The sequence below is a fragment of the Antedon mediterranea genome, chromosome 9 (assembly GCF_964355755.1).
Source record: "Antedon mediterranea chromosome 9, ecAntMedi1.1, whole genome shotgun sequence".
Lineage (NCBI taxonomy): Eukaryota > Metazoa > Echinodermata > Crinoidea > Comatulida > Antedonidae > Antedon > Antedon mediterranea.
Window position 1 is genome coordinate 16,641,327 of NC_092678.1, and position 27,930 is coordinate 16,669,256.

The 27,930-nt window shown below is 32.6% G+C and overlaps 3 protein-coding genes across 3 annotated transcripts; all 3 read left to right on the top strand.

Moving 5' to 3' along the window:
• The first annotated feature begins 4,381 nt into the window (after positions 1-4,381).
• LOC140058733 (uncharacterized) lies at positions 4,382-26,597 on the top strand. The gene is made up of 2 exons (XM_072104456.1): positions 4,382-4,454; positions 24,952-26,597. The coding sequence occupies exon 2, from the start codon at positions 25,178-25,180 to the stop codon at positions 26,093-26,095; it is 918 nt and encodes a 305-aa protein (XP_071960557.1). The 5' UTR covers positions 4,382-4,454; positions 24,952-25,177; the 3' UTR covers positions 26,096-26,597.
• LOC140058830 (uncharacterized) lies at positions 14,842-16,507 on the top strand. The gene is made up of 7 exons (XM_072104582.1): positions 14,842-14,952; positions 15,048-15,251; positions 15,361-15,591; positions 15,683-15,759; positions 15,848-16,040; positions 16,125-16,317; positions 16,409-16,507. The coding sequence occupies exons 1-5, from the start codon at positions 14,879-14,881 to the stop codon at positions 15,919-15,921; spliced, it is 660 nt and encodes a 219-aa protein (XP_071960683.1). The 5' UTR covers positions 14,842-14,878; the 3' UTR covers positions 15,922-16,040; positions 16,125-16,317; positions 16,409-16,507.
• Positions 16,179-18,014, top strand: LOC140058248 (uncharacterized). Its single transcript, XM_072103812.1, has 6 exons — positions 16,179-16,317; positions 16,409-16,551; positions 16,633-16,776; positions 16,871-17,075; positions 17,159-17,453; positions 17,844-18,014. The coding sequence occupies exons 1-5, from the start codon at positions 16,179-16,181 to the stop codon at positions 17,323-17,325; spliced, it is 798 nt and encodes a 265-aa protein (XP_071959913.1). The 3' UTR covers positions 17,326-17,453; positions 17,844-18,014.
• Positions 26,598-27,930: the final 1,333 nt, after the last annotated feature.

A 27,930-nucleotide genomic window follows, 5' to 3' on the forward strand; every position in this document is an offset into this window, starting at 1 on the left:
CAAAAACAAATGAAGATTATTTAAATATGTTATTTTGTAGTTTTAATAAAGTTAACCACTTTCGTAGAAAAAACCGAAAATGTTTTCACGTATAAAATGACAAAATAAATGGTTAAATTCAACCAAAAACGCATTAGATGGCAGTCAATTTGACACTTTTTTGCCTAAATAACAGTTTTTTTACAGGTAAATAATTTTTTTTCGATCCAATTTTTGGTCAAAGTGAATACGGTGACTATTATGTGAAATTAAAATGGCATATTTTAAAAAAATGTTTAAGAATTATTTTGTCAGGGGGACAATATATCTTTAATATTTGATTGGTATAAAATTATGATTATACCTGAAATAAGAATATTGTAGATCATGTTTATGCCTACCTGGGTGTGTTGATTTCAGAGTTATCACCTCGTAATATTGCTCGGAGTCGGCTAAAATATTACACTTGTTGCTGCTGCCGGATGTGTTATTCCATGGAGATTATTTCTCCGTGGTTATTCTTAAAACGTTATCACACCTTATGTTGGCCAAGAGTTCGTTATATTTTTTTAAAACGTTTTAATCAGTTTTATTACCAGTATATTTATTTGTTTATCCGCATCAAGCGCAACGCCTTTGATTGCGTTAATTGTCTTGTTTTGATTGACGAATATAGAGAGTATGACCAATGTTGTGTGTATTTTTAATAAAACTATAATCGGTACATTTATGTGGGTAGGCCTAAGTGTTTGTAAGGCGAAGGTCACACGTTTGTTCTACTTTGTTATGAACTATTTGAATAGTAAATTTCCTGATAATTATTATGTAAAATATTATTATTCGAAAGTAAAAGAACTTTTACGGTATAAAACCACGGTGTCTCTGTTTCAGCTTGAATTGTATTTAGTTAACAATAGACTGTTTAATTATGCTTGTGGTAAAAAGAAATACATGTGGTCCACTTGTCCTTTGTAACGAACTATGGGAAAGTTAAAAATACAGTATCAATCTCTAATATTAGGGATCTAATGAGACAAAGGTCATTTTACTTCTAATTTTGATTCCTAAAAATGTAATCAGTATAATTTAGGCCTTATACATATTAATCGTTTAATGGACGAATTTAGCATTTTTTTCATTTCTATTTCTTTTTTTTTTATTTACTTATCTCTTTTTGACCATATTTAAAGAGGGTGATCCATCCAGCAATTGCTGATCATTCACAAGACAAACATATACACAAGATGCTTTACATAAACAAAGTCTTATTACAAGTCTTTGGAAGTATGGGGAGATGTAATTTTGTACTTAGAAAAAATCCTGACATGTGGCGGGACGTAAACCCAGAAACCTTGGAGTGGTAGCCTAGCATCATAACCACCAAGCAACAACTTCACTCCTGTTTCTGTTTTAAAGATTTTTAAAGATAAAATTGAGGGGACAGTAAAAAAAACTATCCCATTGGAGAAACATGTCCGCTTTGAAGGGGTTGATTGTGTTAACACACTCCCATCTTTGTATACGTTCGTGCACCGACTGTGTCCACAATACAGTGTCCCATGGGAGCTCGACTGCATCTATCTCACATCATGTAGGCCTATATAATATAAACTTTTTCTTTTGTGGTTAACCATCATCTACGTCTCTATCTTAGACAGATCTTTAATTTATTTTTTTTACAATTTTCACACTAGTTAGGCCTACTCTTTTGGAATAAGTAGCGGTTCCAAGATTAGTAAAGTGTGAGTTGGGCAGTATAGGATCGCATTCTCAAAGTCTCTCGCACGCCCCACAACAGAACATTCAAAAGTTTTCGTCCCACACCCCAAGAGGTGTACCCCCACCCCTGCCCACACACACACATAAGAGCATTGCCTTTGCTAAATTGTTCGGTTTAAAAGCGATTGTGTTGATGTTTGAACAGTCTCATTTGTTCCAGCTTATGACTTGCTTTGTGTTTATCGGATATATTGTTTTTTTTAACTTTGTTTCTGGCCACTTACCGTGCTCTCCAGATGGTGTTGAAAATAGTGCTGGTCACATTGTTTCATTAATTCAATTATTTGGTTTGTTCACATTTCTACACAATAGGCCTAGAAAATATATACTTTAGCAGACCTACGGACTGATTGTCTTATTGCGTTGATATTATTATCATGGAGGAAAGAATTGTTACCGTACGTTATTAATTTGTGTCGGAATTCTAAATTTAATGTGACATCATTTTAATATAGGCCTACGTTCAAATTTATAGATGTTCAAATATTAACATTTATTTAATTTATTTCTTAATAAAGAAAAAATGTACGACATAGCCTCATTAAATATGTATTACTATTTGTTTTATATTCACATTTCTAAACAATATGCTACAAATCTACTTTATCAGGCCTAATGCCGATGGTCCTATTACGTTGTTAATAACTAATATACCGTAGTTAATATCAATTATCATGCAGTAAAAAATAATACTCAATATGTTACGTTATTCCGTCGTTATTCAAATTTATTATTATAAGGACATTTTTTATAAAATTTCACGTCATGTTAATCGTTTAAACATACGTAACATTTAGAGATGTTTCAAATATTAAGATATTGACATGATTTCGTAAGTGGTAAAAAAGAAAAAAGGTACGATAGGCTTCATCAAAACCAATTAAATGCAACGACTATTTTGTATAAAGCGAAAGAAACTCGCATGCCATTTTGGTTTAGGTATATAGGTCTACACATTTTTTAAACTCCATAGTTAAGTCAACTATACCGTAGTATAGTAATACATCTTTAGATATTTACTAATACTCGACATGATAATGATCAGGGACATCCATCCTCAGCTGCAGCGCTGTATTGTAGACACTAACATTAGTGTTACATACTTAATGATACAATTCTTTCAAAATAAAAATATCGGCCTAAATGTTTCATATACAATAAATAACCAACTGTAATTAAAATAATTTATAAAAAAGAAAATAATTATTGCCATGTTTTATCGATTATTCATTATTAGTGTATAGCTTCCAGTGTGGAAATAAAATCAAATTTCTTACCCGATATTGTTGTTTGGTGGTACGTGATGTCAGGAAAGACTGAAATACCGTCTGTGCTTCCCAATCAGAAAATGATTTTAAATATCCCTTTCTTTCGATTAGACTGTTCTTTGTGTTCTTTGTTGCCAACTTCTTGAACCTCAGAACAACGGGTATGTTTTGTTTACAGTGTTCCTAATCATTAGAGCGCCCTCTACTCAATATACCTTGTGGCACAAGGTCGTGTCACACCACATGTTGTACACAGTATAGTACGTTAGGAAATTCCTGCCTGTTACTGGCATTCTTCAACCAAGCAATGAAAGGTTTGCAGATTCAAATCAGTACCTACATTACAGGCCAAAACTCTACTAGACTGGTGATTTAGCCGCGACAACTTCGCTTGTACTAGAATAGGCCTGCCTATGCCATTCTATGCCTAGTAGTAGACATAGATAGGAATAGAGGCTAGCCTAGTTTATTATAGACCTGTCCTCACTAACCCGACCGGCTGTGCAGCAGTGAGTGTGGTTTTGGAGTCCTATCTAGGCCTAGTAATATTGTGAGGTATCTCGGCGGCCTAGGCAGTATAGTTTATAAATCAAACCGCGGAGGAATCAAACCATACAAGTTTTATCTAAATAATTATTATACATAATTTAAACAAATGTATACTCAACGCTACTACTACTTATCTATGAAAATATTTAGGCCTATAATAATTTTTAAATATATTATTAGTAAATTTCATATTATGAATGAAAAAGCATAAATAAACAGTGCCTGAAAAGGAGTATTATTTGGGCCTAGATATAAGTATAGTCTATAGGCCTACCTACTTTTGTGAATCAGACTTGACTCTTTTTATCTTGATTGAATTGTTATCCATGATTTTCAAGAAATGTTCTTTAAATTGTTCATACTGTATATACAGTATATATTTGTTGGTATCTTTATATTCAATCACAAAAAAAAAATACATTGCAGCATAAAACGATTGATTGTAGTATAGGCCTAGGCCTTTGTAGTATAGGCCTAGGCCTATAGGTAAATCACACAGATGATATAAAAAACACAAAGACATAATACAATTGAATGTAGATTCTGTTTTGCATTCAAAATTCACACAATTGGAAACAAGAGCCGAAATGAATTGATGTCAGTCAGTTTTTTTGTATGGACCCTTAGTCTGGCTCCTGTATATTACAAATAGGTAATAGTGACTGTGGAATGTCAATTCACTAGCAGATTGAATTTAATTTTTCAGGTATTCACATAGAAATCTGATCGTAAACATGTTCCGTCACCATGATTTTTTGAAGATACTTCGTCAGATGATGGAGAGTATGAGAAGGCTGTTATGGTCACCAGGATCTTGACCTAAGTCAAGAGTAGAGTAGTGCTGCTGGATTTTCAACTCAATGGCTCTACTTTTGTAAGGTGCGTGAAGACTACTTGTTATTTTAGTAGTATTTTTAGTATTTACAGTATGTGACTGACTCACTTTTTACGCATGGTATTGGACCAAAACCTCATGTACATAAAACATAAGAAAACTTTAATATAGCACAGTCGAGTAAACTGGTGATAATCACTGCGTTGTCCGCTGAACTGTGAACCATGTTTGCGTCGGTCCATGGCTCGAATCCCATAGTCGCTCTCTTGTGTGTTCAAACTGGCGGGTTGGAAAACATGTAGATAGCGTACTGTATTTCGAACGAGACTTTAATGTTGCACACAGCTGCTTATGTGCACATACTGCACTCTTCGTGCAAGTATAGGGATCGTCTTCCGGTGTACTGCCCAATTCACTGGAAACAAGGAGTGTAGTGGGTTATCATTTGGTGTGCAACACCAAAAATAATATTAAACAATTTACTTTTCACAAAGTAATACAATTTCTTGTCTTAAATGTATGTTTTATGGTAAATTATGATAAAAAGAGAGAAACCATTTACTACCTAAGTAGGTAGCTCTGAATGACGTTTCGTGAAAGGTCTTTAGCCTGGCTAGGCTTAGTTTGTAGGTTGTAACGTACAAACATCGTACACTAGCTATAGGCCTAGCTTAACGTTGTCTAGTTGCTGCATTAATTGTCTTTCTGTTTTTACCAGAATCCGTTAATAAAAATTTGGAGATATCTGGTACTTTGCTTGGTTTGACCTCACGATTGATTTTAAAGTGGATGAATTACAGAAAAAAAAAATATATATAAATCCCTGTGCAATGCATGTTGAGATTTGTAGTGGGACACTTAATGATTAGAATCGACCTATTTTTCACATTTTTAACCTTTTAAAGTTATCCCAATAGGACCATATAGTATTTATTTTTACATGAAATGTAGTTTGTGAGCTTAAATTAGATCTAGAAAATGTAGGAGCTGTGTTTAGAGAAGAAGGAATATTTAAGCACTTAATCAGCTAATATTCAAAGTGTTTTTGAAAAAAAAAAAATATCGATCCTCCCTCAGAAAATTGTTGAATTAATGCTCTCTAGTCTTAGAAAACATTTTCAGGAATCTGAGAAAAAATGTTGACCGATAATTCACTGCAAGAAAATTTGTTTTTTATTAGGATGTTTTTAAAATTGCGGTTTGTTTTTTTTTTCTTCATATTTTCTATAACTTAATACTTATGTATGTGTTATGCCACTAACTGTTGCTGTCACAACCCTTTGACTGCCCGTGCCACAATAAAATAAAATAAATAATTATAATAAATAGCCAATCAAACCCTTATACAGTAGAACCTTCATTTTACGTACGGTACAGGACCAAAAGGCATACGTAAAACATAGGATTCGTAAAATCCAGGTTGACCTTAAATTGACCCCCAAATACGTAGATCGTAGCTAAAAGGCTGTCGTGTTTACCTACTTGACTCATGCAGTGGTCACTAGCTTAGTCTAGACTAATGTATACCTAGCTAGATGTGAGGCCTAACTAGAAAAGTATATGCAGGCTGTGCAATGTTTAAATAAAGGGTTATATAAATAAACAAGAACAAGGCCATATACATTGCTGCAGTGGCATGCTCAAGTTAGAGTGTTTACCAACCAACCGACCGACATAGTGAGCTGTATCAATGTTTTTGTATTTTCTATCAATACAAGCAGTCGCTGCTGTAGGAGTAATGTCTCACAGCCTTGACTTTGTGGTGTGTTGTTAAATTGCGCCCTCAATGTAAGAAAATAGCACTATTTACTAAACATGACGTCATCGGTCATTTTATGCGTACATAAAATCCAGGGAACGTAAAATCAGGGTAAATAAAACACAGGTTCTAGTGTACATTAAACAGTTGCTACATGTATGACAACATTAATTTATCAATAATTAATGTGCCTGTTGAATGATTGAAATTTATATTAGGGTAGCTTAAAGATGTATTGTCCCCCTGAAAAAAAAAAATTTGAACAAAAAAGTTTGTTGAAAATTCCATTTTAAAGTAACATAATAGTTATCCACTTTGACCAAAAATTGGATAAAAAAAAATGTATTTACCTGAAAAAAAATGTAATTTAAAGCAGAAAATCATCAATTTGGCTGCCTGCCAATGGATTTTTGGTTGAATTTGACCATTTATTGTGTCACTTTTATAAGTGAAAACACTTTTTTTTTTCTATGGAAGTTATTAACTTTATTAAAACTACAAAATAACATACTCAAAGTCTGATTGAATTAATCTTCATTTTTCATGTTTTTGGGGGACGATACATTAAGTAATTTACTGATGTGTGTCCAATTTCGGCATCCAAAGCTATCAAGATGAACCTTTGTTTAAATTAACAGAATGAATTTGACTAGGCAGGCATACTGCAAGTACATACAATTGGTTAGTCTGGGCTCCAGACGGAGTTTTGTCTTAATATTAGTAAAAATATAAATATTTGTGCACATATGGCGTGTCATACGTGTATTACTTTAGTTTGGATACTCCGTCTGGGGAAACACGCAAAAGTCACGTGGTTTGACGCCAAGAATTCTTGGTGCATAGATTATCTGGTTGACTAGTTTCAGCTGCATGCGATTGGCTACTCACTCATACACTCATTTTAATATTCATATTTCAGAATTTCAAAGACGCAACAACTAAGATGGTGCGCATGCGCTATGTTACGTTTAGACAATGTGTACTTGGGTACATTGATGAAAGTTTCTGAAGGCTAGAAATGATTTTATATGCCAAGTAGTCTGGTAAACATTTGATGGGATTTTTCCCAAACATTGAATGGATCATTTATTAGGCGGAGATAATTTGATTTAATTCCCACCCTGTCCTGTTCTGTGGTGTAGCCCTGTTGTGTGCCGGTGGTGGTGGTATGTATGTTTTATTTGGCAGGTCATACGTGCGAGTTGAGTAGGACCTACAAAGGAGGTAAAAAAACAACTTGGCAACACGATTTTATATTTCAACAGTCTCGATCGTACATTCAGCACTGTACGTACTAAATCTTTTTCGTTTTAAAACAAAATGATCATTGGTTGATTCGAAATCCATATTTACATACCGGCCGCCCCATATAGCCAAATACGGTATGATAACCTACGTCATTCTTATCGGATGTTTGCGGTGTGCAAATCGATTTCTATACGTGTTTCACAAGTCTGTATTTTCAGACAAAAATCGCGGTCGAAATAAAAACAAATAAATAAAAAAAAAGACAATACAGACTTGGGGCAAGTCTAACAATTGGTTAGTGGGTCATTCCATGCCAACTCAACAAATTTTCAGAAAATCATGGCTGGGTACCCCCTCAGATTTTCTTGAAACTTTCATATACAGTAATATGCAACTATATGTCTCACGAACACACCAACAATTTCAGTTGCCAACTCCAAGTCGTTAAAAAGTTATGGCCATTTGAAAATGTGTCGTCTGTAGAATTTTTGGTCTTAATAAATTACCTTTTTGTAAAGTTGCATTTTTAATTAGCCATATTTTAAAAACTATTAAAGCTAATAAGCTGAATATTGATACACTGACATAATTTGGATCATAGATTAAAAATATATTTTTTAAATGGCTGTATCTCAATTAATTTCCGAGATTTTGGTCCCTAGAGACCCCAATTTATTTTGTCGCAAACAATTTCGGCAACTTTTACCCCTTATTTAAATATGAAAATACATTTTTAAATTGATTTTTTTCCTATACAATATTAATATATGGTGCTAAATGTATCCATACAAAAAAGTTCATCATTATTAAAAATTCATCTTAGGGGTACACTGCACGTCAAAAAGTCACTCAGGACACAAAATACAAAAAATCATTACTTTTTCGTTTTTTAACTTTGACCTTGTGGGCAATTATTCCCAAAGTTGAAACTCATCATACAAGTTTATCAATGCATAATTGAGCTATGTTCCAAATACCAGTTTGGTGTCTTTATTCCTTCATGTCTAAATATGACTATGAAATGAAGGCGTTTTGTGTATATTGTAGCAATTTCAATGTAAAACGTTCTATCGTCAATTTTCGGAAGATCATAATTTCAGCATTTTATCTTTTAGTGCTTTCAATTCATTCAATTTTAGACAATTTTTGGCCCTGAATCAATTTCTGCAACATTCAAAGTAACAAAATGAATAGTTTAAGAGATATACATGGTCAAAAATGGCTCAAGTGCATAATTAGTGTGCACATATTGGCACAATTGCGACATTTAAATAGACATTAAGTTTTATACTGAAACCCCTAGAACACATCACAACTTGTTATCCTAGCAAACCTTTTGGCCCTGAATCCATTTCTGCAACATTCAAAGTATACAAAATGAATAGTTTAAGAGATACACATGGTCAAAAATGGCTCAAGTGCATAATTAGTGTGCACATATTGGCACAATTGCGACATTTAAATAGACATTAAGTTTTATACTGAAACCCCTAGAACACATCACAACTTGTTATCCTAGCAAAGCTTTTGATCCTGAATCCATTTCTGCTTCATTCAAAGTAACAAAATGAATAGTTTTAAAGATATACATAGGCAAAAATGGCTCAAGTGCACAATTAGTGTGCACATATTGCTACAGTATGATCGCGATATTTAAATGAACATAAGTTTAATACTAAAACCTCTAAAACATCACAACTTGTTATCCTAGCAAAGCTTTTGATCCTGAATCCATTTCTGCTTCATTCAAAGTAACAAAATGAATAGTTTTAAAGATATACATAGGCAAAAATGGCTCAAGTGCACAACTAGTGTGCACATATTGCTACAGTATGATCGCGATATTTAAATGAACATAAGTTTAATACTAAAACCTCTAAAACATCACAACTTGTTATCCTAGCAAAACTTTTGATCCCGATTCCATTTTTGCAATCATTAAATTAACAAAATCAATAGTTTTAAAGATATAAGTGCTCAAAATGTGCACAAATTTGATCATTATCAAGTAATGTATGTGTGTCTCTCTCTCTCCGCGCGCCGCGTGTATACTGAAACACCTATACAGTAGCTAGCTTCTCCAAAATGATACAGTTTTAAAGATAATACAGTAAACCCAAAGAATGAATCTAATGCAGAGGTAATGCAGATTATATCCTGAATTGGAATATAGCACTGATTAATGTAGAGAATCTGCTGGTTAAGATATAGAGCATTGGTGCGCGCTTCTTGGATATGTTCATGAATTTTACATAGACACATTCATTCTTCTGATCTTTCAAGTATTGTTCCAATGTACCATTCTTTATCATAAGTACTTTTATAAAAAGATGACTATATTTGAGAGGGAACACCACTACCTATATTGTATACACATTTTGTTAGGAAATTTATCTCAGCCCGTTCAACTAACGTACTGTATATGATGGACATACATAAAATTATGTACGTACGTCCATTATATATAACACCACTGTTTCAATACGGAAGAAAAGTTCTTACAGCGCGTTTGATTGTTTTTGTTAGCGCGAGCCTTTTCATGACGTCATTTGGTCTGTTTATTTTTAGATTTGCTACGTAAATGTATCGATGTGGAAGCGGTAGTATCATGCTCATAGATCAACAATTATGTCTTAAATATAAGGCTAAACACGACTATTATTATATTTTTTGATAAAATATATTACATAATTCCACAGAATATAACTTACAATTGGAATAATAAAAGAAAATACGCACAATAATAATGTAAACATAGTCGAATTTTAGAGCCTAGCGCGCGCTACTTATCGAACGATCGAACACAGAAGCGAAAAAAAATAGCCGCCCTAAGAAACTCTAATGCAGAAAATCCCCCGCTAATCTTATATTCTATTTAAAGTGTAAGTGTTCTATAGATATTTAACTGATTTATTTATTAATTTTTATTTTTTTTCTATATTTCATAAAACAGTATACATTACATAACTTGGTTACATTACAAAGTAATACAAAATAATAATAAAGTAACCTTTTCAAGTTACAAAACATATGGCTATTTTTATACATAAATATCAATAGTCTAGCTATTTTTAAAAACAATGTACTTTTCAATTTCTTTATACCTCTCATATACCGATTTAAAGTGATTTATATGAGGTTTTTGTTCGTTAACTTTGCAGTTATAAATATACAATTTTACAATCAGTATTAAGTTATTAATTGCATGATTATTTCTATGATTTTCAATACCAAAACATATCCTTTCTTTATCTATAATCACTTTTCTTTTAAACTGTTGTTCAATAATAACTTGTATTTTCCTCCACATGACATCAATTATTTTGCATTCCACGGCGAACATGTGTATTAAAGTTTGCTTTTTTTCTAAACAAAATTCACAAATTGGTGATTCAACAATTGATATCTTATGTAGAAAAGAGTTAGTATAAATGATACGGTGAATAAATTTATATTGAAAGTTTTTAAGTTTCGTATTGATTGTGCATTTATGCAAAGTTGTGAATATCATATCCCATTGCAATTGTGTATTATCCAGTTCCTTTTCCCATCTGGACTCGATTCTATCGGGCACTGTTGCATATTTTTTAACGAAATGAGAATACAAGTGTTTACAGCTTCTTTTTGTTTTCATCAAATTATTTATTTTAGAATTTTCGATTATTAATTGTGATGTATTGTTTGCTTCCAGTGCCTTGGAATTGAGTGTACAATTTGATGGTAAAGTAAAAAATTTGGTTTAAAATTGTATCGTTCTTCGAATTCTTCTAAATTAAGAATTCGGTTGCTATGAGTCAAAATATCTTTAATGTATTTGATATTTTTGTCCCACCAAACCTTATTTATATTGAATTCCTTGATTTCAAAACAAGAGTTATTCCATAAGGATTGTGATAATATTTCTTTAACAGAGCTCGGTTCTTTGAAACTAAACTCGCTCCAAGCTAATAGAACGTCTTTATTAAAACCATTGAACTGTTTAAGCATCGCGGAGGATGTTGAGAAGTTACTATAAAAAATAAAGTCGTTTCCAAAATTATGTAGATCTCTTTGAAAAAAAAGTTTCCATTTACCATCGTTTTTTCCTAGATATCTTTTAACCCAACATGCTTTTAGAGCTTGACAGTAACTTTGAACATGTGGCATTTTCAACCCTCCCTTTTCTAGTTCGTTGCTCATGATTTTCCTTTTTATCTTATCAGGTTTTCCGTTCCATAAAAAATTAAACATCTTACTTTGTATATTATTGAAGAAATGATTTGGTGGGTCCGGTAAGTTTGAAAAATGAACATTTAAAATTGGCATAACCAGTGTTTTTATTATAGTAATTTTACCAAATAAGGGAGTGAGTGGCCGAGCGGTTAAGACAGTGGAACCGTAATTACGTAGCCATAACATCGGCAGGGGTTCGAGGCTCACTCACTCCATGGTTCTGGTGGTAGAACGAGTCTTCTCGGATAAGGACTATAAACCGTAGGTCCAGTGTACACATCTAGCTCGTGTGCACTTTAAAGAACCTAGTACATCTTTCGAGACGAGTAGGGGGTTACCCCGGTGTATTAGTACATTACAGCCACTGATCACCAACTGGGCCCTCTGGGAGACCAGTCTTTGACTGAAGAGGTTACCCAGTATAAATATATATTCAATCTTTGTTCAATCAATAAGGTTAGGGATCTTTGCCTCCACATGTTTAATATTTTATCGATATCTTTAGATTTTTGTCGAAAATTTAAATCAAATATATTATCTAAATTACTTGAAACATTTATACCAAGGTATCGTATGGGTTCATTAGTCCATATTATGTTTTGTTTGGTGGGAATTTTATAATCCGAATTTCTTAATGAGCCCAATCTCATTATATTACTTTTTTCATAATTTATCTTAAGCCCTGAGGATAAAGCAAATAAGTCCAAAATGTCCATAATGGGGTTTATTGAATTGGAATCGTTTATATAGAATACCGTGTCGTCAGCAAATTGACTTAATTTAATGTTTACGTTATTATATTTTCTATTTTTTTTTTTTCTTCTATTTGTTCTGTTTGACGGACTGCATTGCCTAGGATTTCCAAACATAGAATAAACAAGTATGGTGATAGAGGGCATCCTTGTCGTAAACCACGACTAAGACTAAAGAATTCAGAAGAAAACCCGTTATTAATAACGCAACTAAAAATATCATTATAAAGAAGTTTTATCAAATTTATAAATTTATTTTCAAATCCAAATTGTTCTAGTGCATAGTAAACAAAGTCCCATCTTATTTTATCGAATGCTTTTTCAAAATCTACAAAAAAAAGTAGATTCGGAAGATTATTTCTTTGTGCATGTTCAATAATGTCAAAGAGAAGTTTTATATTCTCGCCAATGTATCGTTCCTTAAGGAATCCAGTTTGATCAGGGCTAATCACAGATGGTAATACTCCTTTTAGTCGTGTCGCAATGGTCTTGGAAATGATCTTATAATCGACGTTCAGTAATGAGATGGGATGCCAGTTTAACAACATTGGCGATTTCTCTTTTTTTGGAATCAATGATATTACCCCACGCCTTTGTGAAATAGAAAGACTACCTTTTTGAAAGGAGTATTTGAATGAATTTGTTAGGGTTTGGCTAATTTCAGTCCAAAAACATTTGTAAAATTCAGCTGGGAGACCATCGGTTCCTGGTGTTTTATTGTTATCCATTTCATTTAGGGCCTCAAAATAATCTTTTTCGGAGAATAGAAGTTCACATTTTATTTTATCTTCGTCACTAATTTTTTTATTTTAATTTGTTTGAGGAAGGCGTGTTGCAAGTCGTTTTTTTCTTCAGATTTGTTCAGTGTTTGGTAAAAAAAAAAACTGATTTATTATCTTTAAAATAAAATGTCGTTTTTTTTCTAGAACCTGTAATCAACAGGTTTATAAGTTAGTGTTTCACGGTAGATATTAAGTTTAGCAAAGACTGGCCTAGCTAAGCCTTCGCCGGCGGCGTATTCAGTAAAAAGTAGGTCACGGGGTCAGCGTACTCTAAAGGTGTCAACCACCAAAAGGTGATGGGGGGGAGGGGCCTAGGTTTAAGTAATAGACAGTATAGTTTTAGGAAAAAACAATAAAATAACAATATATGTATTAAATAATGTCTTAACTTTTCTTTCTCAATATTGTTCTTTAAAAATATATTCTAATCACTCAGATAGTTGAATTTACTTTACAATTGTCAGTCTATAGGCCTATATGCTACCTACTGTATTCCATTTATATCGTAGGCTTTATTAATACAGTATACCCAGGGGAAAAATATTACAGTACATTATGATTTTGTTATTTACAGTATATTATGGATTTTCATAACTCTTCCCAAGATGGGATATGCTGTGCCTGTGGGAAAAAATTTAAATCTCCAACAAAAGGTTTCCAAAGAAAAAGAAAGCATCCTACAAAACCAGATATGAATTACCAATCAGCATTTTTAAAGTTTGACCATGAAGTATTTCCTTGTAACATTTGTGTAGATTGCAATATTCATAGTTCAAGACGGTTGCAAGCTTCGATTTAATTTTGGTTTTCACTCTGATTGTTATTGTATTACTTGTTATTTGTTCAGAGAACAATCAATAAACTATACTAGACTCAAGCGACCAATCACTATTTCTTTGAAAGATAATCAAGATCAGCACCATTGCACAACACATGAACACAGGCTTTTTAATTTACAGCAGGCTAATGATTTGTATTTGTGTCTTATTTGTAACAAAATTTTATGTCCAAATTATTTAGTTTCTGCGTGTGGCCACAGTTTCTGTAATGAATGTGTAAACTCCATATTTTCTGTTTTACTTCGTAAACAAATTCCGTGTTTCATATGCAACAGTCCACTAATTAAATCTGATTTCGCACCTCCCCAACCTCTGGCAAAACAGGCTTTACTTGATGTTAAAGTATTGTGTACGAATTGCAATGTCACCACAATTTACAGAGATTCTTTTAACGGTCGTCACATATGCATTCCTAATGCACGCGTCATTCAGGAACAGAGGGAGTTGGAAGCAATGACACACAGCATTCTTGAAGTTGTCGACAACACAAATCATATCCACAAGTGTGTTCAACAGCTTTCAGATAAAGTCCTTTTGAAAAATCTGAAAGAAAATGAAGGTGAACACAAAATTCACACAAGTAGAAGGGTAAGTAATAATTAATGTATAATGCAGTATAAATACAAAATTTAAAATAGATTTCATACATTTTATCTTGGGTTATATTTTATATTATAGCCGAGGAAGGCGACTTTAATTACCAACACTACATACAAAAGTTCTGAGGTGTCCAATAAAACCTTCCTTAAGCGAAGAAGAGAACTGGACAACCTTTCAAACAAGATAAGCAACAACGACATACAACGACATCGGCTTGATCAGCTAAAGCATTCTTCCCAAAGTGACCTCCAAGAAGCTGGCATTCAATCAACGTCAATGTCAGTGGACAAAGCCTTAGCAATGATTACCGATTGTAATGTGACCTGGGAACAGCTGAGAAAGATAAAACGGTAATAAAATTTATGGGTTGACCAGGTCCAGAGACATAATTATAAGCCAAACCATTTAAATATTAAACTTAGGTATATCACATTTGTGTTGATAGATATTCTGCTGGTCAGAATATTCCTTCTGAAAGGAAAATATGCAAACGTCAGGAAGAACTTATTGACGGAGTATTTATGGCGACTACACAGAAACTAATGCAAAGAAGCACAAGGACGAAAGGATTAAGTCTCACAGATTCAGCTGTTGTTTGGATGACAAAGATTGAGGACACAATTGGAGCTCATTTAGAGCAACACTTCATGCAAGTTATTATAGTTTTAAATGTATATTTAAAAAAAAAAAACAATTGTTTTATTAAAAATTCAAGATTGTTTTTTTCATAAAATGTGAATAATATTTTTGTTTTATAGGTTAGATAACCTGGTTCCATTTAACAACGAAATATGGCTCAAATTTGGTGGGGATCAGGGGGAAGGCTCTACAAAATTTGAAGTTCAAATTCTTAATATCAAGAGCCCGAATGCAACAAGAAATGTTATAGTGGTGTTATTGTTTGAGGCCCCTGACTGCTTGTATAACATTGAAGCCACCTTGCCCAATGTTTCTTGTGAGATTTCCAATATGAATGGAAAAAAATGGAGGTATGTTGAATTTTGATTTTGAACATAACTTTGATTTATTAGATTAATAATCTGCTATGATTAAAATAAAAACTTTGTTGTATATTAACAGAGATTACACATTGAGAATGTTTGGCTTTGGGGATTACGCGTACCTGACAAAATTATATGGGTTACTAGGACCAACTGGTAAGTAATTTATATCAAACCTAGTATGTCACTATTGTATTTTAAGCTTGAACATATTTTATAAATGTATTTTATATTAAAATTTCAGGCCGTTACCCTTGCCTGTTTTGCACTTTGACAAATCGGGAAATCCATGCAGGGAAGACGCCAGATGTAGCATGAACACTTGCGCAAATTAAGAACGACTATTCAAAGTTCAAATTGGATGGCCGAAAGGAAAAAGCAAAAGATATTTCTCGTTGTGTAATTAGAGAACCTCTAGTTGAGACAGAAAAAATCATGTAAATATTTTTTTTTTCCTCCATATAATATTTTGTGCCAAAATGTTTAAATCCAGTAAAAAACTTACCTGTCTTTTTTCTCAGGTGTCAGTACCATCACTGCACATCTCACTGGGCATTTTCAAGCGCCTTTATGACATGCTAGAAAATGAAGGTCATCAAATCGATATGATAATTTACAATTCAATGCTTAAAATAGCTGAAACAAGCGAAAGTGATGAGGAGGAAGAAGATGAATTTGACAAAAGGCTAAAGCAAGAAGTCAAAGAGAACATGGGTATGCCAAAAATTAATATTTAACCAGATTGTTAATGATCACATTTTTTTAAATATTATATTTTGGTTTTAAACTTTCATACTATTTTTAGCATTAAAGATAAAGAAAGAAAAGCTTCAAGAAGAGATAGAAGAAATGGAAGACCAACTCAGTTACTTCAAAGGACATGACAGACAATCAATTGACAAGGATATAAAGACCATTATCAAGGCAAAAGAAGTGGTCTCAAATATTGTGAGTAACTAAAAGATACTTTTCAAATTCTAAATGTTCTGTATAAACTTAAAAAACAAAGAACTTTGTCTTTATTTATAGGAGAAACAGCTTGAAGGAAACCTACCTTTTGGTATAGGTCCCATTGTAACAGCGCTTGACGATTTTTTGAAAGAAAATAAAATTACACGTCAACAGTACCACGGTAAAGCCTTCAATGGAAACCATGTCCACAAAGCTCTGCAGGTATTTAGTGTATAAAATAAATAAATTAATATGAAATCATACCTGTATTAATTTTAAATAAAATTGAAATGGAATCATGTATTAATCTTAATAGCCTCCCGTAATTGAGAAACTCTTCCAAATTCCTGCACAAGTCCTGAAAAAAGAGGTAGAAAAAGTTGGGATTGCGAAAATGAAACTCATCAAAGCAAAGCTGCAAGAATTGGAAGAGCTTAAAACTCTTTTCATTGGATATGGTCAAGTACATAACCAGATGAATCGTTGTAATGTAATGTCTGAAGCAGATATCCAAAGGCTTGGTGAGTTTTAATTCAAAACACACATATGATGTATTATGTCTAGATTCCACATACAATTCATTTGTTTATATTCTTATTTTCAGAATCTGACATATGCCTATTTATTGAGGCATACAAAACCAAATCTGACCTCATCCCCAAAATTGCATATGCTTCAATTTCATGTTGGAGAGCAAATGAGAAGATGGAATTTTGGTCTTGGCCTCTTGGGAGAGCAAGGTGGCGAGGCGATACATGCCGTATTCAATAAAAGACGGCGTTTTGTTAGCGGCATGCCAGACAAAGCAAAACAAAATCTATCAATAATGCGTTTGCATTTTACCACCACAATACCTATTATTCAAGGTGAGGTTGAACAGCCAAAACAACGAAAAAAAAGTAAGATATTACTATAAATTGTTCACATACTTACTTGATGTTGAGACTTGTCAAGGAAAAATTTCATTTTGTAATTTTGTTTAGCAAAATTGCTAATCAAACTGATTTTTGAGTCAAGAAACATAGTTTTGTATTGTATTTTTTGCTACACAATTTTAGAAATGTGTAGCAATATTGTTGTTTTGTATAGCTTTTTGCTATGCTACACTGGCGAAATTATTCCCTGCTTGTAGCTTGTGTGTCCCTCGTGTTTCTATATATTATCTTATTATATTGTATACAACCATACTACGTTGAAACACCTGTTATAGTCTGATCCCCACAGTTAAACAACGTCAGTAAAATCTTGTCTACTATACTGTACAACTTACACTCTTACTTTTCTTACAGACACAGTCAATGCAAGCATTGAGTGATGTCATCAGCAATCAAGCAATTTCTGATCTGAAAAATAAAATTTTGCTATTAATTTAGCAGGTTATTGGATCTATTGGATTTATAAAATTGATTATTTCTTATACTGTTATTGATATTACATTTACAGTATTTTATGAAATCAGTTTCCAGTTATAATCATATTAAATATATTTATATGAACTCATATTTAGTTCTATATATTTTTATTCATGTAATTAAAATTTCTGTATAATCTAAGGTTGAAAAATATTCAAAAAGTCATGTATAAATACACCTACCATGATCGATCGTTCAGGCCATGTTGTAAAATGAAATAAGAAAAATGAATGGTTTCTTCGAGAAATAAAAGCCCTTGGAAGACAACCTCATGAATATTTATTTTTTTTTGCCATTCAAACGTTGTCATTGGTCACTTTTGTTTAAAGGTAAACACACGTGTTTACTCATGGACAGAGCCATTATATATAAAGAGTTACGACATTGAAGATTAGAAGCCATGTTTGTGTCAAAGAATTCGCACGCTGAGGGCGCGCGCGTCTTATTTGTATAGCGTTTTCCGGTAGTTCATGCTTTATTTTTAGATTTTTTTGTCTATGAAATAATGCTTATATTCCGTTTTTATTTTAGTAATTAATTTTATTAATGGTATTAATTTTGTAACATATATATATTGTGTCTATAATAACAAAAGAATAAATACTAGGGCCTACATGCAAGTCAGGATACATCAAAGCATGAACCAATACAAATTCACCCCTCTTTTTATACAGTATATGCTCTCTGTGTGTTTTTGACACAAACTTTCAGAGACTCGTTCATCATTTCATTTGTAATAATTTGCCTTTATTATTTAAATATTGTTCATACCCTTTTCAGTATATTAACAAATATATCCACGACACTTTATTATTTTATTTAGTCATCAAAGCATGCATTATGAATTGAAAACATTACATAATTGTTATTAATGGGACGTAGTTATGGGATGTTTTGTTCCAAAATCAATCAATCGAACGTTATAATGTACTAGCGTACGCGCGCGCAATATTCTTTGGCGCAAGTGGTTCTGTACGCTGTGCACGTCGATATTCCACCGTAAAATGTGCAATTACATTTTTTTTGATATAAGAAAAAGTTTAAAGTAATTTCTTGCTCCTATACTTTACATGCATTAACGGAGACAAGTTTGACACAAATTGATCTGCATATCACGTGACTTAAATCCAATGTCGTAACTCTTTATATATATTATGGCTCTGCTCATGGATATTGTAATGCGCCCTCTAGTGTATAGTATAATGCGCGGTTTGAAAACTGAGGGCGTCCTACTTATTTACTCGCGGTTGCATGACTGAAACAGTTGTGATAACGACAAAAAAAAGAAAATGAAATGAAACGTTCACAATTTATGAATTATTTTTTAATCATAAGGCTAAAAAATGATAGTTCAGCTAAAAAAAAATCTATATCAATATCCAATATGCAACAACTAAGAAAAAGTGATTTGTTGTAATTTTGTTATGGACGTACACGTCACACCTAAAATTTACAAATTTTGCACAGCCAGAATTTGTAAATTTCTAGGGAAAAATTATAATTATTATGCATTTCCTTTTTAAAAACATTAAAATAAATTGCCCTATCATGTTAGAAAAATATTTTTACATTATATGTTTGTAAATTGAATTTGTAGCAAAATTCAGAAAAAAAATCTAAAAAAAAAACATTTTTTACATGTACATCATATTGTTGCTGTGTGCATTCACTCTAGGGCCATTTTTTAGCACATGTATCTTTAAAACTATTGATTTTGTTACTTCATTGATTGAAAAAATGGATTCAGGATCAAAAGGTTTGCTAGGATAACAAGTTGTGGTGTGTTCTAGGGGTTTCAGTATAAAACTTATGTCCATTTAAATATCGCGATTGGAGCAATATGTGCACATTAATTATGCACTTGAGCCATTTTTGACCATGTATATCTCTTAAACTATTCATTTTGTTACTGTGAATGTTGCAGAAATGGATTCAGGATCAAAAGTTTTGCTAGGATAACAAGTTGTGATGTTCTAGGGGTTTCAGTATAAAACTTTATGTCCATTTAAATGTCGCGATTGTAGCAATATGTGCACACTAATTATGCACTTGAGCCATTTTTGACCATGTGTATCTCTTGAACTATTCATTTTCTTGCTTTGAATGTTGCAGAAATGGATTCAGATTAAAAAATTGTCTAAAATTGAATGAATTGAAAGCACTCAGAGATAAAATGCTGAAATTATGATCTTCCGAAAATTGACGATAGCATGTTTTACATGGAAATTGCTATAAATATACACAAAATGGCCTAATTTAATAGTCATATTTGGACATGAAGGAATAAAGACACCAAACTGGTAATTAGAACATAGCTGAATCATGTATTGATAAACTTACAATGATGAGTTTCAACTTTGGGAATAATTGCCCACAAGGTCAAAGTTCAAAACGAAAAAGTAATGATTTTTCGTATTTTGTGTCCCGAGTGACTTTTTGACGCACAGTTTACCCATAAGATGCATTTTAAAAATGATGAACTTTTTTGTATGGATACATTAACACCATATGTTAATAATGTATAGGAAAAAATCAATTTAAAAATGTATTTTCATATTTAAATATGGGGTAAAAATTGCTGAAGCTGTTCGCGACAAAATAAATTGGGGTCTCTAGGGACCAATATCTCGAAAATGAATTGAGATACAGCATTTTTTTTTTCATATTTTCAATCTATGACCAAAATTATGTCAGTGTATCAATATTCAGCTTTAATAGCTTTAATAATTTTTAAAATATGGCTAATTAAAAATGCAACTTTACAAAAAGGTAATTTATTAAGACAAAAAATTCTACAGACGACACATTTTCAAATGGCGATAACTTTTAAACGACTTGGAGTTGGCAACTGAAATTGTTGGTGTGTTCGTGAGACATATAGTTGCATATTATATGTGAGTTTCAAGGAAATCTGAGGTGGTACCCAGCAATCCCATTTGTTGAGTTGTTGGAATGAAATGACCCTAGTAGAAAATCACATTGATGGGTGGAACTATATTGGAGGTGACTGTGTAATCTGTTTAATAGACCAATCAGAATACGTTTAGCTTTTGTCTGTTTTTTTTTTTATAAGAAGTGGAATATCCTGTATGAGATGTTTTTTGTTTGAATGAAATGCTTTTCTGAAGTTGACACACACTTTGTATTATTGTAGTGTTTTAATAGAAAAATTAAGCTTGTTTTATGACATTTTGTTTTGTCAAAATAGTTTTGCGCAGAAAAAAAGAAATCTCGCATTTTCGCACAATTTTCAATTACAGTATCAGGCGTTTCCACAGCTGCCGTATATGGCAGTTAGCGGAATCCAAGTTACAAGAAATCGCGTTTGTAGTGATAAATTGTCGATAATTTTTTTTGTTTAATAATGGCTATGGTGCCTTCCAAGTTGGCCTTGCTGGCCCTAATTTAATGAAAAACTGGATGCTAACTGGCCTTGCCCCTAAAATCCCCAAATTCGGGGCCTGCAACACAATAACCTGCTTTCATTTGATAAATTAATATATTGCATACTTTTGTAAGAAATCTTCGCTTGTAATATGTTATTTTCAAATAATGACACAGATATTGTGATTTTTTTTTCATTAACATAATAATTGTAAAAACTAGATGGTACGCGAGCGAAGCGAGCGTACCATCTAGGTCGTACCCACAGATGGTTCTCGAATACACAGTAATTTCAGCGTAACAAAACTGGCAATTTCAAGTGTACGTACCACAGGACTATAATACATTGTCGTTTACAGAAACGAATAAATAGAACACAATGATTTATGTAGTCAACTAAAATTAGCACCCTGGGAATTACTTCCGAAGTAGAAACTTTTCACAAAATGAGTCCAAATGTTTGATTTGGACTCATTTAAAGAAACCCAATTTGTGTTTTGTATGTAACATTAGGGTTGAGGGATGGGAAAGCGGATAGGTTCAAAGAAGAACAATTTTTAAATATATTCTTTATCCACTCAGTAACGAAATATTTCTTTCATGTTTTATAGGCCTATAAATATATAGGCCTACATCTAAATACAGTAAAACATTTGCGATTTAATACTTTGTTAAAACTGTCACTGTCATAATTAATCGATTGAAATATTAAAGTACATGTCACGATACACCACTACGACGTTTATATTATTGGTAATTATTAATTAATACAAACGTTGAGAAGGAACTGTCAGTATAAAGTTTATTTGTATATAATAATGTGTTTATATATCTAACAGTAGAGCCTATCCACAATCTCAGTAATAAAGTTTATTTGTATATATTTTTATATTACATCTAACAGTACGAACATTCACAGTAGGAAATGTTCGATTCAAATGAGGAGCAACAATAGTTAATAGGTATTTACAGTTGTCAAAGTATTGCAAGTCTATTCTCAAAGGGCCCATATATTTACCTACCGTATGTGTTAAACGAAGGGCTCATCAATTTACCTACTTGTGTTAAACTCTGGCAGACTGAGAGATTGGGATGTTCCATTCTTCGCAAATCAATACATTTGTAGAATTCTATATTAAATCTATCAAAATAGTATTTTTTTTTTAAATCGGCCTGTCTTCAACAATATGATGCTGTACTCTAGCTATTCAACCGGTTTTCAGCTATTAAAAACAATTATCGTAGGAGGAGATAGGAAAATGCAAAGCCTCCTCGCATTTTTGTGGCGGGTATTTTTCAAGATGGACATCCATTAGACAGTGTATACCACGATCGGAAAACACCCCTCTTTGGGGCAAATCGTTGAACCTAAATTCGTTTTAATCGTCAATAACTAATTATCTAACTTAATTTAATTAGTAAACAGGGTTACATCAGGTGGTTCAAATCAGTACCGAAAGTACGAACCAACTTTATATACCATTGAGTACAAATTCTAAAAGTAAGGCGCGATTTACCGAATTTTGCCCTTACGTAAATTTATATATAGATAAAGGGAATCTGATTTTTTTTCTTTTTGAATCACCTCACCTTTTCGCCTTAATACCAGAAGGAAGCATTGTTTGTCATCATCCAAAGATATCTTCCATTTCCTGAAACTGAAAGGTCATAATTAGTTTTAAGGAGCGCGTGCTTGATCGCGCTCCTCCTCGCTCCTTATTGACCTCTAAGGAGAGAATTAATTGTTCTCTTAAAATCGGCAATCAGCTTTTTGCCAAAATGGGAATTCCCTGTCTGCTTTCAAGCGCGGATTTACTTCCATTACCTCACAGTGTATCCAATGCGGTGTCATAGAAACACCTCTAGAGCAAGCAGAGCAAGTACCAACAACATGGTTTCTTTTATTAAACAAAGCAATTTAGATAAAAAATATAATTAATAAAAACAATATTAATTGTAGCCCTAAATACATGCTTAATATTTGGAGAGAGATTCTTCTTCTTCTTCTCTGTCTTTATTTTGGAGATGACTTTTTTGTGATTTATTATCAATAAGACTATTGCTTGTTACTTTGTGAAATACAGGTAAATACATTTTTAGGCCCTAAGCTCCTAGCTAGTTAGGCTAAGCCTAGGCCTATAATAGTAGGCTAGCCCAGCAAGGTCAAGTAGACCTAATTGGCAAATGACTCCCAGCCAAGTTAGGACCTGATTTCTTTAAAAAAAAGTTGTATGACTGTAGTATGTCTCCCAACACAAGAAGAGCAATTTGGTTCTAATTTCACACGTGTCGATCAGTTAGTGTAAGATATTGTGCTTTCTTTAACAATCAGTTGAACAAATAATGTTGCATGTTGTTTTTTTTCCTTTTAAAATTACCTCACCTTTTCGCATTAAAACCAAAAGGAAGCAATTGGATTATAATTTATTAGAAAAATTGATCTTTACTTCTCAAAACTTCCTTAATGTAATGCATATTAAACAAGAACACATTGTTTTTTTTTGTGGTGAGGAAAACCAACAATATATTGCTTTACTGTAGTTATGCTTTTTTCTCTATTGCCCTGGTTTTGCATTATCCTCAAATACCGTATTTTATCCACAAATTAGGTGGGGAAAAATTATGCAAGTTTGGTGTAATGTTTATATGCATCTCATGCATGTTAATGTTCAAATCTTGCTGATGATAAATCTTTTTTTTTTTTTTGGTTCTACATTCTCTTTTTGTGGAATTTTATACTGAATTTTGAGTACCGCTGTTTCTGCTAGAAGTACTATCTTGGGTGGTCATGTTAAAATTTATCTTTTTTAACCAGCCCGCCTTTCGATCCCCTAAAATGGGGAAAAGTTATTCCTTCCTTGCCGGAATTAGAATTAGTTTTAGAATTTGTTGTCTTTGGCGATGTTGTAGCCTCTACTTTCACAGTCTCTTTTTGTTTTTATATTGACTTGTTTCAACGACAAGTCCGCATACCCCATACTTTCCTTTAATTTTTGCTAAATTTCCTTTCTAAATCTGGCTGTCCTGTTTGTTCCTTTTTAATTTTTCCGAAATGTCTGTTTCCCCAACAGATTATTTGCAAATGCTGTGATTTTGTTCCTTACTTTCATTCACTATAGGCTATCCATGTGTAAATACTTACAGAAAATCAAAATATACGGTATCAAAACATGCTGCTATGCCGGGATGAACCCAGTCATTTTCGGAGTCGTCCTCAAAACTTTTTCATAAATGCACTTTTTAAGAATAACAGACTGAATTTTTAAAAGTAGGTGGTCTATGTTTTATTTATGTTCATTTGATATTAAGAAAAACATTTTGTAAATTCTCACACTTGGCAGGCTATTGTAAAGTACTGTAGTTAGAAAATCACTTTGGTGGGTGGAACTATTTACTGGAGGTGTAATCTGTTTATAGACCAATCAGAATGTAGGATTACATTGGCTTAAAGTCTGATTGGTTATAAAAGGTGATATTGGTAGGAACATCATACAGTATGTGAGATGATTTTTGTTTGAATAGCTGTTTTTAAGTGGACTACTATATTAAACTTTGTATTTTTAGTGTATTCGAACAATTTCATGAAAGGCTTTCCCTTCAGAAAGAAGTTATATTTTGAAGTTGAGCATTCCAGCACCAATTGAGGATAACAATTTACATTGTATGCCTACATTCTCTTGGCTAATTGTGTACTCTGAAATCAGAAGGTTCCTGATTTGAGGATTACTTACTATCCGTATCACACTTGTTGTAACCAAAGTTTGTCTAGTGGTGCTAATATTCTGTTTACTAATCATCTTAGTACCCTAGGAAGATACTCAACAAGTATGGAAACGTATAGATATCTATACCGTTTTCCGATGATTTTAATTCTTGTTGGCTTGGTTGTTGGTGTTAATTCTCAGTTTTTAATAGATCCACAATCTGCTGAAGTGACACAGGGTGCAGACCATGGGTTGGAATGTGTTGTCAACAGAACCTATCTTGCTGGTTATTATTTTGTTGCATGGACTAAAGATTCTGAGGTTTTCTCGGCACGTAACCAAATTGATAAGGTTGCTTTAGAAAATATAAATGGTGAAGACCCCGAAGATCGATACACAATTACCAAAATTGACCAAGGTAACACAGGAACGTATAAATTGATTATTGATTCAGTAAAAGGTGTAGATTCTGGAAATTATCAATGTGTAATTTGTCAACATCCGCCAACTTCATATGAGTGTACAGCCATTACAGATTTTAAATCTACTGTAGCAACATTGAATGTCTTGTATACCCCATCAGTCCCTGAATATCCAGAATGTACTGGTTTGGACAGTTCTGCAACCGTGTCTGTTGGAACTCAAGTTGAGGTGACATGTGTGTCGGAAATTGGTGATCCAAAGGTTCAATTGCAATGGCATAAGGATGGGGTACCGTTATCAAGTACAATAACTGAAAGAGAAGATAATAACAGACTTTATCTTATATACACTTTTACAGCAGAACTCTCTCATACTGGTATGGTTTTAAGCTGCTCTTCTACAAGCTCATATTTTACATCATACTCTGAATCGTGTCGCTTTAATGCGCTGAATGTTGTTGACATGCCAGTGGTGGCTGCTACTTCAGGAGCTGCAGAGGATGAAGAAGGATCGCAAACAACACCTGTATCAGAATATAGTAGTGATTCTTGTGCAGCGGCTATTAATAAATCTATAAAATGTTTGCAAATTTTTGGTAAATTTTTAGAGGGTAATTAATTTTGTTTTTATAGTCTGTTTTGGATTGACCAATAGCAGACTGTGTTTGAAGATTCTGTTTGGCATTTCCTCACATTTTGTATCTGTTTTGTACACTAGAAATTTAGTTAAGTAAGCTACACTCTGAACTTATATATTATAAAATGTGAAGATATTTTTCCTTTTTTAAATTCAATAGAGAGTAGTGTGTTGTATCATCCTCAGACTTAAAATTGTATTGTCTTGAAAAAAAACAAGAAAAATGGAGATTAATAAAATTAGTCTTTGAATATGTCATTTTTTAATTTTAATCAAGTTAATCACTTTTGTAGAAAAAATAATAACAATTATGTTTTTACTTTATAAATAGACAAAATAACAGTTAAATTCAATTAAAATCAATTGGCTGGCAGCCAATTTGACTATTTTTGCCTAAATTACAGGGTTTTTTTTCAGATAAATAAAATAAAATCAAATAAATGTTTTTTCGTGATCCAATTTTTGGTCAAAGTAATAACTATTATGTGACAATAAATTGAATATTAAAAAATATATATAAACAATAAAACAATCTTAAGCAAAAAAACCATATATATATATAATCTATACTGTACTTTTATATTCTTTTCATACTTTTTTATATTGCATAATTTTGTAAGAAATTTAACATGTAATTTGGTAAAAATGACATAACTAAACAAATATATTGTGTTTTTTTTCTTTAACTTCAATTGTAAAAATTAAGGAATATGTGATTTTTTGTTTGTTTACCTTTTAAAATTACCTCACCTTTCTCCTTAATACCAGAAGGAAGCAATTGCACTTGATTTTTTAGAAAAACTGATGTTTACTTCTCAAAACTTTCTTAATAAATGTACGCATATAACAAGAAAACATTGCGGTTTTTATGATAGGAAAATTACAAACAATAGTTATTACTGTATGTATGTTGAAGTTCTTTTTTCTCTATCAAAGATTTACATTTAATATCTTTTGACACTCCCTTTTGTTGTACTGTATGTCACTGATGAATATAAGAATATCAATAAATATTATTATAGTTCAATTATGGTCTATCTGAGTTGCAATTGCAGTCTATACGGCTTTTTCTCGAAACGGAAGACATCCTTACCATCGATGATGAACAATGTTGTGCAAGGAAGAAAATAGAACAGAAATAACATTTTCAGGGGATTTCAGGACACCATGTTAGTTAAAACATCTACTGTAAAATGTCCTTAAAAGATTGACTTACTTTCTGAATTATTAAAAAAGAATGAGAACATTTTTTAGATCACCTAAAATTCAACGTAAAGAAGACAAAGTGTTTAAGCATAGACACACTCTCCATTTGTGACAGCACCGTTTTATCACAGTGCATTAATAATCGTGCTCTTCAAATCAGCAATCAGCGTCGCTAAAATGGGAATTCCCCTGCCTGCTTTCAAGCGCGAATTTTCCTCCATTACCTCACAGTGTATCCAATGCGGTGTCATAGAAACACTGTGCTCGCACTGGCCGATCGCCAAGTCGCCATGGGCGAAAACGTTTCTAGATTTGCGAAAAATAAAACGGCTACTTTAGCCATTTTGGCCAATGACTCCCAGCCAACTGATATCTTAAAAAACAACTTGTATGACTAGCATGCAAAGCAAGCAAAATGCTCTCCTCGAAAACACAAGGAGAGCAATTTATTACAATGATTCATTCTCAAACATATCAACAGTGCTGTACTGTATATCAGAGTTATATCTTGGTTGACAAATCTTGAGGTATAAGGGAGTTAACTGATCACATAAAGCTCTTGGAGAAAAATCAGTTGTAATATGTCTGACCAGGTGTACAGTAATTATTCC

What these genes read in the sequence shown, in the direction of transcription:
- LOC140058248 (XM_072103812.1), top strand. Translation starts at nt 16,179, where the DNA reads ATGCTAGAAAATGAAGGTCATCAAATCGATATGATAATTTACAATTCA. An exon ending in ATGTCCACAAAGCTCTGCAG is followed by an intron (nt 16,777 to 16,870) that starts GTATTTAGTGTA and finishes TAATCTTAATAG; the next exon opens with CCTCCCGTAATTGAGAAACT. An exon ending in AGCAGATATCCAAAGGCTTG is followed by an intron (nt 17,076 to 17,158) that starts GTGAGTTTTAAT and finishes TCTTATTTTCAG; the next exon opens with AATCTGACATATGCCTATTT.
- LOC140058733 (XM_072104456.1), top strand. Translation starts at nt 25,178, where the DNA reads ATGGAAACGTATAGATATCTATACCGTTTTCCGATGATTTTAATTCTT.
- LOC140058830 (XM_072104582.1), top strand. Translation starts at nt 14,879, where the DNA reads ATGTCAGTGGACAAAGCCTTAGCAATGATTACCGATTGTAATGTGACC. An exon ending in ATGAATGGAAAAAAATGGAG is followed by an intron (nt 15,592 to 15,682) that starts GTATGTTGAATT and finishes GTATATTAACAG; the next exon opens with AGATTACACATTGAGAATGT. An exon ending in TGGGTTACTAGGACCAACTG is followed by an intron (nt 15,760 to 15,847) that starts GTAAGTAATTTA and finishes TTAAAATTTCAG; the next exon opens with GCCGTTACCCTTGCCTGTTT.